Below are 21,231 nucleotides of genomic sequence, written 5' to 3'. Positions count from 1 at the left end.
GACTGATCTCTAAGGTCAGCATTAAAGTTTAACCTCCATGGACAACATTAAAAACTGACCTCCAAAGTCAGCATTAAAGTAGCAAGGGCAGTAAGATCGCGACTCGAAGAAGAACTCAAGTGAAAAAGAAAGAGATTCTTTTATTAACATTTCAAAGCATAAAAGTATAAGTACATGAGGGGATTACAATATCCAAGAACAGTTACAAAAGATTGACTCATGATCCAGGTTCCCCTTCACTGTGGGAGAGAACATGGCAAACTAAAGCCCACCAGCAACACGAGTTCGATGAAGGGCATCTCGGTGCTCTCAAACAGAAGAAGGCTGATGAAGCACAAACACCAGGGGTCAAGAAGTGTGAAACAGGAGTAGCAAATATAGAACGATACTGAGCTCGGTATTCATGGTGCAATACCACCTGTTACAAAGCGACCCCGAGAATCAAGAGTAGACTTGTTAAATCCGTGCCCAAAACCCGATTTAAAACCAGGTCTAACCACCGGCCTGGTTTGAACCTTTTGTGTAGAATCAGGGGCAAAGTACGCTCGTGATCTGTGGGCCATGATACTCAAGCCATCCCACAAGATTGTTGATCGTGACTCGGGAAAAGTCATCGAGGATAGGTACATCGACAGGGGAAAGTTTATCTTCGAGGGTGCATTCCTAAAATTTCCTCATTCCAAGGATCCGCCCGGCCCGCGCCCGGTGTACCCGATCCCACTTATAGATGATTGGGAGTAAGGTAATATCCTAATAACTCATAAATATAAATACTAAAATGGGCTTAGGACTTTATAACCCCTCTAATCATATTATGGGCCTAGTAGTATAATGGGCCCAATAACTTAAAATGGACCTAAAGACCTAAGACAACCAAACATGACTTAAGACTAAAGTGAGGTAAATAGGGGTCAATCCACTATTCACCTCACAAAGAAAACCTAAATCGTGGAGAAGAAAGGAGAGAGGTGGAACTCAAGCTTGCTCTCCTACCTTGGTGAGCATTCTCTCTCTCTCTCATTTCCTAATTTATAGACCTAGGGTTTGGAATTATGAGCCATGAATGCTTCACCTACCCTAATGGAAAGGCCATTAATGGCTAATCTTTGAAGCTTAGTTATAAAAACACCTAATCCTACCATGAACCCCGTTCACCCTTCTCCATTTATGAACCCTAAATTGAGAATTCACCTCCATTTATGGGTTTCACCAACCCTCATGGAAGACCGTAGATGTGTGGTTTGAGGGGTGTTAAATAACATTGATTAAAGATGTTTTCCAAACCCCAATACCCAAACCCATGAGTTTCCTTCCCATATGTATTTAATGGAGGAAAACCCACTCGATCATTGGGTTTACAAACCCATGTTGGGTATGTGCTATGGCACCTTGATTGGAGTTGTTCTCATGGCCAAATAGACCCCTCAAAACCCCTAAGAATACCCCATTTTAGCCCAAGACTTTGGGGCTGCAAAACCATTATCGAAATGGCATGAACAACAAGACTGGTACATGGACAGGCACATGCAAGTACCAGTACCTGAGAAACTAGATCTGCCGGTGGGAAGTCCGAGAGGGACATGCACATGGACAGGCACATGCAGGTGCCGGTCCCTGTGCAAGTGCCAGTGGGAAGTCTAAGAGGGACAGGCACATGGACAGGCACAAGCAAGTGCCGATCCCTGAGAAAATAAATCTGCCGGTGGGAAGGCCCGAGATGGACAGGCACATGGACAGGCAGATGACATAGCCTTGCTGTATGTGCCAGTCCCCTATTTTCAGCCTTGTTGATAACTTATGGGGCCCAACTCCTCTGGCCCTAAGACACTAACCTCTCCCCCACATTGTACACCCTCTTTTGGTTGACTGACCCGATTCGAAGGCGTATTAGTACGTGGGACGGTGTGCTTGGCATCGAACGTCGATTTGAAGAACTCGGTATTGACGATTGACTGAGAATCATGGTGAGTGAGTTAAGCAAACGTCTTAATTTATGGAATGTTTGTGTGTCGAGTGTTGCGAATGCCAGTCATGCATGTGTACTATATTATATAATTATCGTTAAGATGCAGGACAATATGCATGTTAGATATTGATAGGACTTTACATTCTTGTCATGCGATATTATTTATTCTATTGTACTATGGTGCGAATGGTATTGGATTTAGTTATGGGACTCGGGTGCCGGTTGGTGCTGGACCTGGGGATTCCATAATATGGATTCACTCATGGCATGTAGATCTAGGGCTTCGAAAGCGGGATCCAAGTGCCGGTGGGTGCTAGGCTTGAGATTTGTCGTACTTGAAATTGCATTAGAGTTATCCATTGCATTAGGTGGAAACGGGATGGTGACTAGCCGACTGCCTTCAGTATTCACATCTCGTATTTATATGCGTACGTATGGGCTATAGGGGAGAGAGGATAGCCGACCGATCGTATTTCGATATCTATGGACTCGGCCTCTGGCCTATGCACATGCGTACCTCACTCATACAATAGGTGAATGCTGGCTAGGATAAATGTTTATCCAGTACTATGACCCTTATCGACAGGGGGTTAGGTGTCGGTCAAATCCGTGGGTTCCGACCGTTATTCAGGTATACCCACCCGGGAAGTTCGGGCACCGACCGTATTTTGGGCCGAATGCTAGGACGAGATTTGACTTGGGGGTTTGCATATATCTCTTGGTGGAGACCGGTACGGCAGGCTTCCAGCGTAACTCAGGTTTGTCATCGCCGGTATACCATCCGTTTATGGTACCGATGTCGGGGATGCTACCTAAGGTGTTGCTATAGTGCTATACCTGACTTAGTTGTGTTGTTAGGTGGATAATAATAAAACTACACATCATCATTCATTCATGTAGCATGATTATAAATTGTATGTGATGTACGGTCTATCTTGGTGGTATGGGACACCTTGGTATCGGTCCATCATGTATGGTTTGCAGTCAACCCCATTCATTATTATTGTGTATGCTTGTGTGGCTTAGCCACTCATTGGGCTCAGTTGGAGCTCACTCCTCGAGGAAACATATTTTTAGATGATGCAGGTACATTTGAGCAGGGCGACGTGGAGTACGAGACTCCTGAGACTGGTTACGTTGATTGGTGGGCTCCGAAGATCATGGAGCATGGACCGGAGTACTGCTGTGATGTGTGTTCCTTGGCGGGACAGTGACTTATGGCTGGTGGCCATCTTTTGATACACTTTATTATTCCTTTTTGATTTACAGGTGTATTCTTTTGATTCCTTTCATGATAGATGTATTATTTATACAGTAAGTAATACATAGGTCCTTATTGGAATGATCTGTAATGGGAGGGTAACTGAAACGACATTATATAAGTTATCACGTACACTCTGTAAACTCTGATATTACTATTTTAACCTGTTTTGATCTTCTGTGATCGTGTGTATGAGTTAATTCTGCATGCTGCATCTGTGATTTTGGCGGTTTGGGAGTGTATTGGTACGCTCCGATTGCATTCCCAGTGGTTTAGGAATGGGGGCATAACAAGACTACTCTGACAAATGGAATTCACCATTAGAGGGCTAAAGCAACAAAATAACCATGTTTCTGCTCCTCTACCTCCGCAAGGAACGAAGAGCTTGAAGAGCACAAGCGTATTATTGGCTTGGGTTCTCCAGTGCACTGATGGTTCCACATCACAACCATCCAAATCCTTTAATAGCTAGATCGGAAGAGGGCAGCCTCGTCAAGATTCTCCACCTCTCTGATATAACATTCCCACTCCTAAGAGTTGGCAATGGGATGTTACACAGAGAGGAACCCTCACAGCCAGTCACCCAAAAGACACTACATGTCGATTGAGGATTGAACTTGTAAGGGTCACTGTTGATTGAAGATTAAAGCCGAAAGAAGCACCAACAAGAAGAATAGGCCTCCCGAAATTTGCAGCCCTTATATCTGAAAAGGCGCCGGCATCGTGAGCGGCGGAGAAGGTATGAACCTTCAAGAGAAAAGCAGTGCAACGACAAAAAGGAATCCATAGATCTGTGAAAGATACATGGAACAAAGGGCATAGCCCCTATTTAAAGAATTAAGCGACGGCTCGAGATTAAGAATAACGTGAAGGGGAAGTTACGTCCAAGACACATGCCCTAACCTAAATAGTTACAAGGACGATGATTCGGTTTCCGTGCCAAAACCATTACGCACAGGGCCACGTGCCCGTGTCCCATTGGCTATTGGCCTCTCCGAGAAACCTAAACGGCACCATTATCGAAGTGGCAATTCAACTTCAATGCCAATTCCATTAATGGCAAGGGTAAATCGCATGTTAGTAAAAAAGGAAAGACACTAAATGCTTGCGTGGGAAATCCACAGGAAATCTCGGGGGAGACTCAAAATCATGATGACGCTTGAGTCACGAGGAAAAGAAAACGGCACAAATAGCAGGTGTAGGAGGCCAACTTTAAAAGTTGACAGGAAAGCCCAGTCCACAGGGCTGGCCAGAAAGCACGACCTTGGAGGTCGACACGGGAGTTCAATTTCAAGAACAGGCGATCTAAAGAAAGGGAAGGACGAAGAAGAAGGAACGTGCTCTGATACTTAAGAAAAATATCTTTCATTGATGACGGGCTGAATATTTACACAGTGCAAAAAAAAAAAGAAAAGAAGAAAGAACTACAAAATCTTCAATTCTTGGCCTGTGGATCTGAGGCAGAGGTCGCAAGGGCCGAGGTTGAGTCCATCGGAGGAGGATCGTTCGAAGTTCGGGCCACTGTGGGAGGATCACCGGAAGTTTGGTCCACCGCAGGAGGATAAGGAGGAGTAGTCTCATCAGCGATGGTTGTAGTAGTTGCAGGAGGAAGCACTGGAGCAGGGAGACCGCCTTCAACCGTAGGGCCTTTGGAGGCCACTAGCACCACGGGAGTTGTAGGAACAGTGGGGATGTAATATTTAAAGCCCGAGAAGTCATAGCCCGGGGTCTTCTCGAGGACGTGCTTCATTATATCAATCACATCGCCCCTGTAACCCTTGCGGTTCACCTCTTTCATGCGATCCCTCAGCTCCTAGGAAATCTTGAAGGTCTCCAAGGCTTTCTTGACGGCCTCCTTGATCACTGTGGGCTGTTGCGCTTGGAAGTTAAAAAATTCTTCTTGGATAGAGGTGGTCCTCTTCTCCAGCTCAGTCTTTCTCTTCTCCTGCGCCACTTGCTCCTCCAGTACCTCTATGCGCTCAGTAAAAGACTGAACCGTCTCCTGATGATCCTTGGCCGCAGCCTCCAGCATAGAGATTTGGGTTTCGATATTCATCACCTGCTCCTCCGCGACCTTCCTTTTCCTCTTTTCCTCCTCGCAGGTTGCAGCTAGGCTCGCCACCCTCCATCAGAGCTCGCTCGCTCCACGAGTAACCTGCAAGGAACAAAGTGATGTCTGAAATGCCTAGCACAGAAATAATGAAAGGACCCAAGTTCGAGGCTCACCTGGGCAAAGTCCTGTGTGAACGAGTCCATAAGCTCCTCGTCGGACTGGGTACGAATGGCAGCCACATCCTGAGGGGGACCATAATCCATCAGCTCCTTTGCCACTAGGGGGTAGTCAAAGGCTGACTCGCCCTCGTAGACCTCCCACTGGAACTGGAGGCTCTTTTTCCCCTTTAGAGGGGGTAGGCCCTTCTCGCCCTTGGAAGTACCCCCCTTTGCAGGATCTTGGGGGGCTTACTTCGTGTCCTGGGGAGCCTTCTCTGAGGACCCTACCCCCAGCGCTGCCTTCTTCAGAGGTGGATCGAGATCCACCACTTCGTCACGAGCTTGCTTCTCGGAGACCTTCAGTGGTAGGGCCTTGGTGGACTTCTCCACCTTGTCCTTGCCCTTCTCCACTTTCCCCTTACCCTTCGAGGGGAGCTCCTGCTTCTCCTGGCCGATGGTAGAGGTCGCGGAACCCCCAATGGTGATGCCCGATAAGGAAGAACGGGTCTGCCGCTTGGGCTGCTGCGCCAAGACTTGTTACCTCTCCACCTCTGCCTCCCCGCGGAGCTCATCCAAGTTGGGCTCATAGTCCACTGAAAAGAAAATAGAGACAAGTCAGTAATAGCTCGCGGTCCTACAGCAAAAGTAAAATAAGGTTGCAAGTAAAAAAACTCACCCCGTGCTGAGCTTAGCCCGTGCCTAACCAACAGAGCCTCATCTGTCAGATTGTGCACGTCGAAGGCCACGCCCTACGCGATGAGCTCGAGAGACCGTTGGTCTTATGAACTCAGCATGGGGACCATGTTCACATACTTCAGCCACACCCACTCCCACTCTGCTTTGAAGGGGTCGCTCTTGATGCACGTGAAGAAGAAACGATCTTTCCACTTCTTTGCGGAGCGGGGCATATGGCTTATGAACTCTTTGGGTTTCTGTGGCTCCGTCGTACCACGTAGAGCCACATAGAACCACTCGTCGTTGGTCTTCTTTAGGTGATAAAAATAAAGGAAAAGCACCCATGAGGCCTCACGGCCGAGCTGGGCAAAGAACAAGTAATAACCAAAAAGTTGCTTTCAGGAATTCACCCCTAACTGACTGGGGGAGATCGTAAAGTGACGCAGTACGTCCAAAACAAACTGGTGAATAGGGAAACGAAGGCCACACTAGAACTCCCACCTCCTGGCTCTGGTGGGTAACCATGTCTCAACCTCTGGGGGGAATCCATACTGGGCCCTAAGAGTAGCTAATGAGTGCTCAGTCATGGTACTCTCGAAAGCAGCCACGCTGGTGGGTTTCACCTGAACTCCCACCTCCTCCTCGTCTTGAGCGCCGCCGCCTTCGATGATGTGCTCCTCTAAATCCCCGGCAGAGGCTTGCGCCCCTCCACTGGATTGGGCAGAAGAAATCTGGGCCAAGCGGCCAGCCTGAGCAGCAAACTTCTTGGACCCAAAGAGTGCAGATCGCTCCTCTTGGGTCCTCTCATAATTCACTTCGGGGTCAGAACCCCCACTCATTCTAACAACCTCACCGGAGCCCCTATCGCACTCGGCTTGAGAAGAAGAAGATGACATGATGGCATGAACTTACTGATGGCAAAGTAGCAGAGGTTGGGGGAAGAAAAGCACGGCTCGAACAGAACACGTGGTACAGGCTTGTAGCGAAAAGTTTGAGTGAAAGAGCTTGAGAGTTGTTGAAGAAAATGGCGGTCATCGAAACAAATACAGCGGCAGGAAACCACAACAATAGAAGGCAAAAAGAGCATAAGATTCAAATTCTCCAAAGATCAATAAGAAATTACAGTAGGGACGAAGCCCCAATTTATAGATGAAGAGGAGAAGAGGAAGCGCCCTAGAATCCAATGGCCAGGGGGTAAGTCCACCTTAGGGCCGAGAACAGCCGATGTTGGATCTGCCCGAGATGTAATAAAAGCGTAGGCAAGTGGTTGAACTGTAGCGGGTGGATTAGCGCAACAAGGATCAACTGACGATAGGCTTAGCCCAGACCTCATAATGCCTACGGCCACGCGTCTGTTCGAATTTGGAACGTCAAGCGTCACCTCGGATTGAGGTGTCTTAATGGCATAGGCCACGTGTCGACCGATGGCTGGAACGTCAAGTCACGACCAACCGTCAATATGTCAGGCTTAAGCGTGCGAGATCAGACGCCAAAGAATTTGAATCGATTTAACTCCCCAGGATGCCAACATCTAGGGGAGTGGGGGGCTCGTGATGGGACAAAGGATCAGATGGGACGAGAACGAGCCATCGTGGTCGTGAGTCCAAGACGAAGTTGCGCAGCCTGACAAGCGCAAACAAGGATGATCTCCAAGCTCGTAGAAAGGACCAAGTTATGAACATCGTACTGGGCTGGGTGCCAGGTCGCACCCTAGCCCGCACCGCTAGGGTGCAACGCGCTCGCTTGTAAATGACACCAGTCTGGCCATAGCCAGGCATGAGAGGAACGACCCCCATAACTTATGTAAACAACACCAAGCTTACCATGGACCAACATGGTCCGAGACTTTCACCCACGTCACGCCTAATCCAGCGCGTGGGAAGTAACGGATAAGCATTATCCCCACACTTCGCTCCACAATGGTCTCACTCCACTCCGAGATTCCAGCTTACCTATTCAGGCACGATTCTACTTCTCAACCACCTTAAGTAAGGGAGGTAACACACATCCAATCTATCTGAATTTTTTCTGAATTGACTGCTGCTTAGAGATCGAACTTAAGCATCAGAGTGAGATCACCGGCGACGCCCGATCCTCTTTGCTAATCCTTGTCTTGCAGGCAGAGCTCGCTCCAACAGGATTTCTGACGCAACAGAAGCAAAGGTACTTCAAAGTTAGGTCACAATTTCATTTAACAACTTCAGTACCTTGAGCTCCTCATGTACTGTTCTTCAATAAGATTTACCTTTACCCCCTCCCCCAAAAAAAAATTTCAAAGTTATCAATCAACCTAACCTAGTCCTCCTCCTCATCGATATAACCTTCTTGCACGCATGTGAGCAGCTACACGTCATTATAGAGCCTCAACTTTTGCTTTGAATGATTGTAGTTCAGTGAGACACTAATAGGCTTGCTGACCACTTGTGTAGGAGTCAATCCTCTATTGGTGAGACTTTTGTTCCCCTAACTAGTATCCTTGAGGAGCTTCAGCAGCTCTTAGGGTCTTTGTGTTTGCGTCGATGATTCCTAGTATTTTCTCTTTCATAAATTAATATAGGGGCACTGTTCTCTGTGTTGCAGCAAAGGCTGCGCCCAGGCACATAGGGATGTGCGCAATGACTACCCTGTTCCCCTTGCACAGACTGCCCATGTGCCTGAGTGAAGCCTGCACTGCAGCATAGAGAATATTCACCCGTTAATATATTTATTATATCTTTCCTTTTTCACAAAAAAAAAAGAAAAAAAAAAGAGAGTAAGGATGCTTGTTCAGCGGTTGAACCAGGAAAAACAATACTTTTTGTTTTTCTGCCAAAAAAAAACAAAAAACCCAGGAAAAACAATACGTAGCACGCAATGAGTTGGGTCCCACTCCACTGAAAAACTTGTGTCACCCACTCAAAGGACAGAACCAGACGACCGATCCGAGAGTACTATTTTGTTACGCTGTTGCGTGGTTGTCTCGAGTTTCGTGTCTCATCCCTTACCTTCGTGCTTTTTGCTGCTTCTGCTGGTTCCTTGGTGGTGTTGGCAGAAATAGCAGCAAGAGGGCTTCGAAGAAATTCTTAGAAGAAAGAAAGATGGAGTTGGGAGAGCTGTGGGCGATCTTCGGTCCCGGCTGCGCCGGTGCCGTATTCGGTGCTGGCTGGTGGTTCTGGGTCGACGCTGTCGTCTGCAGTTCCGTCAAGGTCTCCTTCGTTCATTACCTCCCGGGTTTGTTCCTCTCACTTTGTCCTTAATTTTTCTTTAATAGTATATCGTTAAGGTTTTCGAATTCGTTTCTTCTTTGACAGGTATTTTCGCATCGCTGGCCGCTCTGATGTTCAATAGCGTCAGAAAAGAAGACATTGATTACTCTCCCTACGAAGAAGGAGAGTGGAGGTTAGTCATTTATTCGAAAATTTGATTTTTTAATGCTTAATTTCATTTTTGGTTATTGCTCTTCCGTAGTGCTAATTCTATTGCTATGGTGTTTGGGTCGCTTGGTTTCTGTAAATTCTTGATTTTTGCTTGATTCTTGTTGAGAGCATTTGGGTATTATCTATTGTTGAATGAAGAGGCGATCGTTAATCGTAATTGCTTAAATATGCTAACTTGAGGGTTACTTTAGGTGCAATCCAAGTTTTGAAGTAGTGTGTCTTGAAGGCTCTCTACTTATAAGTTAACGCAGGTTTGATTTGGTTCTACTGGCCAGGAAATAACTTAATGTCTGGGATGAGCACATAATTAGGATTAGTAGAAGTTCATTGATTAATTGATGACTGTGTGAAACACGGCTTACATTTAAGAGATCCAATGATTTGATGATTAGCAATTATAACCTTTTGAGTTCTCTTGGAAATTGTATTTTAAGTGAAACCTGGAAATCAAAGTTTATGAAGAAATGTAGGGAAGTGTGAATGGGTGCCAACTGCCAAGGTAAACTCCAATCCATATCTATGAGAAAAATCTTAAATATTTTTGCATAATAAAGAATAATGTAGAGTGTACTGGCAGATAAATTTTTCACTTCCTTTGGAAAATTTGCTTTGACAGCTGTGAGGAATGGACTAATTGGTGTCAAATGGAGGTCTTTCAGGCTTTTCAAGAACAAAAGCAGTATACAGAAGACAATCTTCTCCTACCTTTCCCTCTCTCTGAAATGGGTCTGTATGAGAAGATTACAGATGGTCTTTATTTTCCAATTTCTTTTTGTTGAAGTGCTAAATGGATTCCTTCAAAGTTTGAGTGAACCATTTTGACTGAAGATTAACATCCCAGGGGAAGAATTACTTTTCAAAGGAGGCAAGTTTGTCTACTTTGCAATACTTCTTCAAATCATCTACTAAGATGCTAAAATGTTTCTTTGTATTTACATGCTGAAATCAGTCACATCTGAAGTTAGGAAAATTGAGGTGTATTAATTTATATTGGAATGAAGGATTAATTATGGGTGGAAGTAATTGTAACGAACAGGCAAGCAACTACACAGTTGGAAAAGAGTTTTTTCATTTGTAAGGTTTGATTAGGAATGGTTGGAATTGGAGATGACAACTTTAGTTTCACTTTCTGTGTTCTTTGTGGTATTGAGTTTGAAGATCACAAGAATGTAATGAAACATTTCCACAAGAGGATATAGATCATATACTTATAGCTCAAGGAGAAATGGATTAGAAAGTATGGAAAAGGGTTTTAAGATCGGATCGGATCCAAATCTGCCAAAGCTGATCCCAATTCTGCCCAATCCGGATTGGGCTGATCCTGTATGCAATTACCCTATATGCCTGGAATATGCCGATTTCCAAGGATGATCCAGATCCTGATTCTGTGTTTTAAACCCTGGTCTGGAAGAAATGATTGGTTTGATAATGGAGTTATTTTAGGTGAGTAGTTCTTCTTGATCCTCAAAAGTTGTATTATTGCGCGGATGCTGGGGAAATGGGATCAAAACTTCTTCAGCATTCCTTCTTTTTTCAGTTGGAAAAGTCGAGATTGCCCTAGATCAAATGCTAATCCGTACTTCAGTCAAAAGTTTGATTGTGCATTAATAACTAGCTGTGACATCCTTATTAATAATGATGTCACTATTTTTCTGAAGGACTTATACTTTGGCTGGATGCATAAGCTTTTGAACAAACATCTTGGCCTGATAGAAGTGTGCTTACTGAATGATAATCTCTTAACTCTATATGTGAAAGTCATTTTTCTTGTGTTTGTCCGCAGAAACTATGTTTTTCCTGGCTGTTTAAAATGTAAGCTTGACCTCCCCCCCCCCCCCCCCAATTAAAAAAAAAAAGTTCACTAAAAACTGTTGACTGTTCAATGGACTATCTGGTTCAAAAGGCTTTTAGGACAGCTGAATATTAGATTGCTATATGATTGGTGTTAACATTTTTAGAGTGTATGACCCACTTAGTGTTCTGAGGGTAATTTTTCATAGTTGTCAAGGCATCGCCTAGGCGTGCGCCTTGAACGCCTTGACTGCCTACTTGTTGTTGCCTTTATTTTGGACCCTCGCCAATGCCTTGGGTCGCCTAACAGCCGTGACGACTATGTAATTTTGTATTTTAGTATGATGCGGGGGGATTCAGTTTGCAATTTGGGAGGAATTTTACTTCTTTTTTCTTTGTTGATAATGAAGAAGGTCCTTTCCCGATGAGATTGTTCGGTGGTCCCTATCTTTTTAACATTCATATTTCAAAAGGAACAATATGATAAAGCATTTGAGTTGAGTAGGAAGCATGTCAACCACTTTACACTGCAATTTATGTGGAAAAGCTTCAAATACAAATTGAGAATTGAGACAATAACTCCTTGGAGCCATAGGCTTTGCTTAGGTCCCAAGGCCCTTTCTGAATGGGCAAGCTTGCACTCACCTATTTTTTTACAACTTGTCCCTCGCCTTGCCTAGGTGTTTGCATGGTTGCCAAGGTGTTGCTTTGGTCATCAAGGCCTTGGCTAGGTTTTGAACTAGACAAGAGCAATTTTGTGCCTTAAATGATGAAGAAAGAAACTCGTGTATGGATGTATGTTTTGCAGTTTATTATATACTTAATCGGGGTTAAAATTGGAAAAACAGTAAAACTAAGGGGTTGAAATTTGAAAATGAAGATAACTAAGCCTTAAAATCATAGTAATTGGAAAAACAAATATTTGATTGTTTATTGCTTGACTTGATGAATGCTGAATGATCATCGATTGATTGGTGAATGTTTAATATCTCCTCTTTACTTTATTTTACTATTAAGTAGAGTGACTATTAACATAAGTTGGCCAAGATATTAGTAAGTAATTCTTACTAACATAATCTGAAAAGTCCTAAAGTAAACCCAATTTTCTACGAGCTTTGACCAATAAGGCCTCGCCTAGATCCCTATGCTCCAAAGCTCCTAGCCAGTGCCTTGGCGCCTTGATAGCTATGCTTGGAGCCTTTGTCTGTGTTTAGTTGTCAACCGAGCTCTAGGATGTACAAGAAAATGAAAGTGTAGAGTGTCCTCCTCCCAAATTTTTTTGAAGTTTCCTACTTTCTCTTGATAATCAAACATGGCTTTGAGTTTTTAACATGATAATGATGAAGTGTTAAATTTGAAAGACCAAGGTGCTTTAGAAGATGCCCCTCTTAGTTTGTTTTTCATGTATTCCTCAAGGAGTTTAATAGTACACCTGAGCTTACTACTTCGCTACTACTGAATTAACTGCTAAAGTTGGGAGTCTATCATGAATTATAATTTTGTTATGAAGGATACTGCTACATAGAACACTTAACACGTGTATATCCAGCCCCCTTTCCTAATACATGTGCACTATCAAGAAGATCCATCAGGATAAAAAGTGCTCACAATGGGCTGATCCCTTTTTCTCACCCAAAATTTTGGCCCAGTGTTAGACAGCTAAAGCAGCTGATAAACTAGCTTCAATATGGAACACATGAATTGTTTTTGACACTTGCGTTGGCTTTAACTTGTCATTTTCTAATTCCTTTCCCTCTTTCATGACAATGCATAGTGGTCTCTAGAATGCGTTCACGAGTTTCTCTGAAAAGGTTCTTTTGCGTGCCCCATTGTGTCTATTTTTCTTAAGAGTTTTGAACCACACGATATCATCCTTTATGATCTGTGGGATTATTTACCTGTATTTATATGTTTTAGAAGCAAATAGGATGGGTGAAGTGGAGAGGTGCATCCGGAGTGTTGTGTGATCAACTTATTCCTTTAAAACTAAGGAAAATTTTATGGGACAGTCATACCACTGGCTATGATGTATGGTGCGGAATGTTTGACAGTTAAAAAGTATTATATAGATAAACTCAGTATAATGGAAATGAGGATGTTGTGATGGATGAGTGGCAAAACTAGGAAAGATAAAGTAAGGAATGATCATATTAGAGCTGATTTTGGAGTAGCTCCGATACATGATAAGCTACGAGAAAGTCATTTGAGGTGGCATGGCCATGTTCAATGGAGACCTTTGGATGCCCCAGTACGGAGGAGTGATTTGATTCAGATTGAAGGAATTAAAAGAGTCAGGGGCAGACCTAAGATGACCTTAGGGAAAGTGGTGAGGAAAGACATGCATAGCTTTAGGTATCAAGTATGACCTCGAATAGAGCTGATTGGAGGGCAAGAAGGATCCCTGTAGCCGACCCCATTTAGTTGGGATAAGGCTGAGTTGTTGTAGAAGCAAATCAAATAAGATAAAAATAAAGAAAATAAAGAGCAAAATATTGCATTTAGAAGAAAAACTGATATCCTGTGCCTTGACTTGGTGGTTTGCTTTCCCAGACAGTTCATGTTTTTGACACTCGACCCTTTGTATCTGTTCCGCAGATCGTTGATCATCTTTATGGCTTATGGGATCATCGCACTTGTCTATCTCTTGTCTCTCTCCCCCTTTCTAGTTGCTATGTTGAGCTAAGAATTTACAGATTTCTCTATATAAATGTTGCATATATTAGTCAACCAATTTCTTTGTTGGGAAATTGGTTTGTCTGGAAATGAATGTGTTTGTTATGAAATTCCAGGCCCTTTGGACTGCATCTAGTAGTTCTTGATAAACCACTTGCATAGTGAATTTCGTATTTCTACTTCACATTTTCTATTGGCTCTAAATTAGTGCCTTGATGATGCAATCCTAAGTCATAAAACCATACTTTGGGAGTACTATGGGCCCACAAAGATGATAAAAAGGGCATACCCAGTGCACGAGGCTCCCACCACTGAGGGGTCTGGGGAGGGTCATAATATATGCAACCTTACCCCCAATTTGCAGAGAGGCTGTTTCCTGACTCGATATGTAACCACTAGGTCGCATGGGCCCCCAAAAATGATAAATATCTTTAATTAATGGCTAAGTGGTTATTCCATCAATATATGGAAGTTGAGAACCCTTTCAAGGAAGCAACAAGGGCAGGGACAAAATGGGCATTAGACAGAGGAGGGAAGGACATATCTTGGATTTCTGGAAGGATGGGTAATCTAATAAAATCTGCCCTTTATGGAAAATAGAGAGAAAAAGCTTCTTCCTCTGAGGGAAGGACATATCTTGGATTTCCGAAAGGATGGGAGTCAAACAGAAATAACGTAAGGAAATAAGTGCTTAAGGGTAATCTAATAAAATCTGCCCTTTATGGAAAATAGAAAGAAAAAGCTTCTTCCCCTCGACAGTATTGTATTGGCTGTAGACCAGGTTCGATTCCACTTGATAGAACCCTCTTAAGCGTCCTTTGATTAACACGAAAATTCTGGGGGATGTCGATAATTCAATGTTTTATTGATTACAACTGATAGTCACTCAAGACAGATCAGAAGATGAAATAAAATTGCTGCAACTCAGGTCTAGCGGAAGAACAAAACTCAGAACTGAGTTTCTGTTTGAAACTCCTAGTCCAAGCAGTATCCAGGGCAGAGGGTTTGCATGCAGAGTGCCCAAGGGTGATGAATGATCTCCCAAAGTTGTAGAGAAAGAAAGGAGTGAGGGAGATTGAATGCCAGATGTGACTGGTCGTGGGTATCGCTGGGATCAGGGCAGGGGAAAGAAATTAAAGAAAAACCAAGGAGAACAGTAACGAAAGGAAGAATGAATGGTAAGAAGGATTTACTTGACAGGGAGGAAGCACACATGGCCAACTCTTGGCTCCAAGCTCTGGTAATTGCAACTTCATCTAAATTCACAATCCAATATTCTCGTTAGGTTACATAGTATGTATAGATGTTACCAACTAATATTGACTGTAATAAGGAAATGTGAAACTGGAAATGACTCAAATAAGGAAACTAACAAGTCAATCTAATCTCCTACATATATCCGACTTTAAAGTAGAATTAAGGGAAAAGGGAGTACACATTGTCAGTGTGTGCTTCCTCTCACTGTTTCTCTCCTCATTAAATTTGTGGTCACCCTTCTCTCTCATTATTAAATATACTGTTTGGCTGCCCTTTATTGGCTTGGCGTGTAAGATGCCAATATAAGCGGGCAGCGTGTAAATTCCTCTCCCTGAAATTAAATGCAATTGCAAAAATATCCCCAAATAACTAAATAAACCTCTACGAACCCTTATTGGACCAAAATCCCAGTTTGGGTTGGGTTCGCCTTGGTCTGGATTTCCAGATTGGGTCATGGTGGTCCAGCCACGATAATGATTGCATCGTTTGAATTCTCTATTTCTCCTTTCATTGACGGTGACATTCTGGTCTAGTGGACTGGAAGCATCCATAGGCATCTTCGAAGATTATGTCTTCCCCTCTCCTACTTTCTCTGATGACTTCGATCACAAAAAGTCAGCATCAGCTTTATCTGAGATAAAATTTGTTCGCACATCCTTTTTTTAAAGGTAAGTTTTGTTTCACACTTTTTCTTCATTATTCTTACAAATTGTTCTTTCACTTCCTATCCTTTCTACCTTCTTTTGTGGGTAAATTTGGTTTTTGCGTAACCATGATTGGTCTAAAAACTTTGTGAATTGTCCTACATGATCTAAGGGGATTTTCATGTTAGTTAATAACTCAATATTTGTTCTGGTTGGTTAGTGGGCGAGCCTTGGTGCAACGGTTAAGTTGCGGGTTCACATCTTGGAAACAGCCTCTCCTGCGAAGAAGGGGGTAAGGCTGCATACATTTGCCCCTCCCAGACCCTGCAGTAGCGGGAGGCTTGTTCTGACTTTTTTCTTTGGAGGGTGGGATAAGATAAACGCTATAAATTTTGTGGCTGCTTAATGCTGCGAATGGTTTCTGGTAAAATGGATAAATAAATTAAAACAAAAAGCAGAAACAAATAATGAACACTTGAAAATAGATCATATGTAAGAATGGAGAGTTAAGAACAAGTAGAACGGTATGATAAATGTACTGTGTTGCTCCAAAGCCTCTCATTTCTTGTCTCTTTGATATCTGAGGAAAAGGAATATTTCTCTGCATTGTTGACAAAAATGGATTTGGGTAATAGTAAAACTGAAAAAGGATTACAGAATTGACATGTTCACTTTTTAATCTGTGAGGATACCAGAAAGATTTCCCAAGGTTAGAGGCCCATGAAACCTCCTATTATTTTTTCCTGAAGAAAGGGGTAAGATAACTCTTAGTTGATGCGTAGCATGTTAAATTGGAAGATATGATAACCTTTCCATACCTTTCCTTTTTATTTTTGGATAGGCAAAGAAAGAGATTTTATTGAGAGAAGAACAGAAGAATGTACAGAGATATAGGATACAGCCAAAATGCAGCCAGATTATCCATGGCCTTTTATACCAAAAAGGAAAGCAAAAAGAATTTAGCAGACTTATCTTTCCTTACCATTAACCATCATTGATACCTGGCATTAGTGATATTCTTCTGGATATAGCTGAATTCCACAAGTACGTATAACATGCTAAACAAAGAGTTCTGATGTCCTTTTTAAACTCTTACTAATATCTTTGGTTAACATTTAAGTATTTAATATGTCAGCGGCAATTACTGCAAGTATTCATTATAGCATGATTTTAATACTTAATCAATCTATATTTCTGTAGGCTCCTTGCATTTTCTCTGAGGCTAATGAATTGTTGGCCCATTGCATATTGTGGTTTGTTATCCACTTCATTTGGTTAATTGCTTCAAATACTAAACTACGATGGATTAAAATGCCAGTCTTGAGACTTATCAATAAGAATGAGGACCATTGGTTGTTGTCATGACTCATGACCTATGACGTTATCATGATGTGTAGGAGCTTAGAGTTTGTTTTGTTGGTCATATCTCATTTCTTCACTTTTGTTGTTCATGTCTCATTTCATCATCTCAAATACAATGAAATTATCTTTATAGTTCTTTTATAATTGATAGGTTTATCTACGCATATTTCCACTTGTTCCATCTTAGATGTAAATGATACACTCTTTATACTTGGGATACATTTTGCATGGGACTAAACAGTAAATACAAACTGAAAATTCTTCTCAATCTTTTGTGCTACTATTAATGTTGCAACTTGCAACACTGATGGGAGTCTCCCTCCCTCTGTTCCTCTCCTACTCTCACTCTCTCATGCACATGATCACATACTTGAGACGGGGGAGGAGGGGAAGGGATGGGTAGCATGTTTTGATGTGAGGTCAGCTTGTGTTTTTCTGCTTTGCTGGCCACACCTCAGGTGTTGCTCGGCAGTTTTGGATTGCAGGTGGTTAGCACTTTTTGCTAGCTATCTTTTGAAAAAGGGCTAGGTAACAGCAAAAACTGATGCTGGCCGCATTGATCACCACTGAACTGGGGACTGCAAACCCACTTTTTGCTTTTATGGCCCGCAAAAGCCCTTTATTGTACAAACACAGTCACAGAAGAGTGTGGATCATCTTGAGATTGGTTTTGGTACTCTTTTATTTTTTTTGGGATTACAGTCAATATCCAATAACCCTTTTCACTAACACAATATCTGGGCTGCAGATTGAAGCTTTGGCTTTTCTTTGCGTATGTTGTATCCTTCGTATCTCTAGCGGCATCCGTGGGATTATTGGTACAAGATTCAGTAGTGAAATCTGGTCCCTCAGTGTGGACAGGTGTTGCAGGTGTCCTGCAATGTGTGTTTGTATTGATCAGGTACATGTTCACTTTGCCTTCACATCAACCTGGAGATATTTCAGTAAATGATCCTATTAGTACAGCTGTACAGATACTTATTTCTTAATTATAATATCATTATGAATTTTTCGGAGAAAAATTAGCTGAGCTGGGTTCCAATGTAAAATGAGGAGCTCAAAGTATAGATATAAAAGTTGCTGGTTGGTCTTGGATTCTTGTTGTTAACTTCTTATTATTGCCAACTAGCAAGTGAGCCGTTCTAAGCATGTGCGCAATTGTTCAGAGATATATTGGGTATACAAGTTTCTCATTAGAATTGCTTTCTAGGCTATTAATTTTTCTCCCAAAAGAAATGAGCTGGTCTCATTAACTACATATCCGAGAGCCATCATATACTTCCTGCTTTAAACATCTTCATGAATGAGTGAATAAATCCAATATAGATCTAAATTTGAATATGTTTACTTTGAAAAGCTTTTCTTGTAGGCTGTAGCATTTAAGATTTGGTGATCATATTAAAGATCAAAGAACAAAAGTGCATAGTCTAGTTTAATTACTTCAGTTCATGGTTAGGGGGCATGCTAGTGCAAGATGCTTTCAAGGAACCTATATTGGACCAAAGCACTTCCTTTTTTTTAAAAATATGTTAAAGGCAGGCCATGGCACTTCTATTTCTGGGGATAGTTCGAAGGGCAATCCTGTAAGATGCAGTGGGAGTCTTAGAATTGGTCTTGGGTAGAGAGGAGATAAAGATAAAGGGGGTGAATGAGAGATTGTAGTTTCCATAATTCCAAATAAAATAAGTAAGAAATATAAATAGATATGGAAGGAGAGAAAAGTTGAAACAACATTTCTTCTCTATCGCCAACCCTTGATGAGTGCAAGCATGAGCTGTTGGTTGAGCTGGTCTGTTCCCTTCTTTATTGGACATATATTTTCCTTTTTGGGGAGGGAGGGAGGGAGGGAGGGAGGGAGGGGGGAGGGGCTGCCACACGGAGGAAAGAAAGTTAGCTGGATTGACTCTCATAGTATAGTTGATGCAGTCCAAGTCCATCGATTGGGCTATCAAGTAGGTCAAATATTTGGCCCATCTCGTGGGTTGAATTCTGCCCCTTAATTCCCGTTCAAAATTCTGCCATATCTTGCCATATCAAGCCAGCAGGTGAAGGAGTATTTTCAGGTCTCGAGTGGCCCCAAGAAAGCTGGTGGAGATTGAATTAAAGACAAAAAATACTGATCATGTGAACAGTGTCACAGCCGATACTTGTCTTGTGTGGGGAATGCTTCTAGAAGATCCTGTGTGGCCCAAGGCAGTTTGCGTGGAAGTCTACTTTCTATTTTTGTCCTTTCCTTATTCATGCAATAGCCATAGTTAGATTTAGTTTTTATTTTCTTAAGTTATTATTTTTATTTCAGTCCTTCATTTCCTTTTATATTAGTTTTAAGTTGCAACTATGTAATTGCTTGGGGAATAAGTTATTAATCCTCATTTCTGGAAATTTTTATTCTAGGCAAGTTTGTCCAATATAATGTAATAGACCTTAGGTCCTCCCACACGATTGAATGAATTTAATTGAATGTTTTGCCTGCGCAATACAATGCTGTGAGATGCAGTGAGGTGAGAGGCCTTTTGAGTAGGTGAGATGCCTAGGAGAGAGTGAGGTTAAGCTTTGCATTGTGATTAATATAGCCAATCCAAAAGTTGTCAGATCAAGCCTTTTTAGTTTGACAAATAAAATTACAAGGGGGGAAAACTAATATGCATGGTGAGCCATAGGGACAAGGTGATCAAGCCACAAAACTTTACATAAGATAAGGAATCCAATTGATGCTAATCTATTTTTATGGTCAACTAAAGAAATCAATTCTTCATATGTTAGAAATTCATTTCTAAAGGTGGCGGTGGACAAGGCGTCTTCCAAGCATGGAAAAAAATCTTGTTGCATTAATTATATATTATATTGGTAACACGCAAAAAGGCGAAAAAATGTCATAATTTATAAAATAAATAAAATTATCAATTATCTTTTAATATCTAGGACATGAGATAGTCCAGCCTGCATCACATAAATACAATGGCAGTCAAAAAAAAAAAAAAAATTTCAGCTACCAACCTTTCCCATCCTTTATATATATATCTTGTACTACTGTATGTAGGATTAAAAAATTTCCTGGGTTGGGGGATTTGTAGCCTAGGTCATTTTGTACCAACTAAGCAGCCTGGTTCTTCATTATTATTATTATTATTGTTAATGCTAGTGATTGTGGTCACCATTTTTTATTATGTAGTGTTCTTACTTGTAACTTGATTAACTTGTGCAGTGGGCTAATGTATTGGACATCTCATTTAGACTGAGATGGGGAATTGAGAAGCCGACAATTTGGGTTGGATATTATGAATGAAACTATCTTCAATGTGTGTTTAATGTCTTGTCAGTGGTGAAGAAGAAAATCTCACCTCTTGTAATTCTTTTTTTTTGGTTTGAGGAAGGTAATCTTCTGTAAATGTTGTGTTGATAATCCTACTATCGGGTATGTAAAAATGGACCCAGCTGAAATGAACTCTTGCTGAAGGGATTGTGATTTATCAAATATAACAGAAGTTACAGGATAGAGATCAGTGTGTGACTGGTAGATCAGTAGATGACTGTTGGGGGGCTTGTACTGTTGGTCATTTGGGGTCAAATCCGGGATGTTCAACTAATTTGTAAACCAAGAGACCGCCCGACTTAATGACCTCATTTCTGTTGAGATTTCTTTGAATGAAGAGAGTGGGAAACTCTTGTTTGCTACGCTGGAGGGGCTTAGAAGTTTTAACTGTGAAATCATAACTTTTTTCTTGTTTGGGTCTGGATGTTGTTGAATTGGGCGTTGAGATATTCCCGTAGAACTTGATTTGATTGAAGGGAACAGTCGTCACAAGGCTTGGGTGACTCAGAAAGGATGCAAAAATCTGTTACATGACTTTAATTTTGTGATAGCCTTGCACAAATATCAAATTCCAACCCGAATGGAGTTTGCCAAAGTGGCAAAACAGAAGTTTGAAAAATCAGGATTATGAGGGACTACATAGTTTTTGTTGAAGTATTGTA

At 42.0% G+C, this 21,231-nt stretch overlaps 1 protein-coding gene across 1 annotated transcript in view; it reads left to right on the top strand.

Annotated features, from left to right (window-relative positions):
- LOC122660989 (transmembrane protein 50A-like) overlaps positions 1–20,770 on the top strand; it is a 39,704-nt gene extending 18,934 nt beyond the window's left edge. The window contains exons 3-6 of the mRNA XM_043856267.1: positions 9,088–9,323; positions 9,404–9,491; positions 18,005–18,157; positions 20,462–20,770. Of these exons, the coding sequence (XP_043712202.1) occupies positions 9,191–9,323; positions 9,404–9,491; positions 18,005–18,157; positions 20,462–20,495 (408 nt within the window). The 5' untranslated portion in view covers positions 9,088–9,190 and the 3' untranslated portion in view covers positions 20,496–20,770. The remainder of the gene's footprint in view (positions 1–9,087; positions 9,324–9,403; positions 9,492–18,004; positions 18,158–20,461) is intronic.
- Positions 20,771–21,231: the final 461 nt, after the last annotated feature.

Source organism: Telopea speciosissima, chromosome 5 (genome assembly GCF_018873765.1).
Source record: "Telopea speciosissima isolate NSW1024214 ecotype Mountain lineage chromosome 5, Tspe_v1, whole genome shotgun sequence".
NCBI classification, from domain to species: domain Eukaryota; kingdom Viridiplantae; phylum Streptophyta; class Magnoliopsida; order Proteales; family Proteaceae; genus Telopea; species Telopea speciosissima.
Note: the sequence above shows the minus strand (reverse complement) of the source record. Positions and strands in the feature narration are given on the sequence as shown.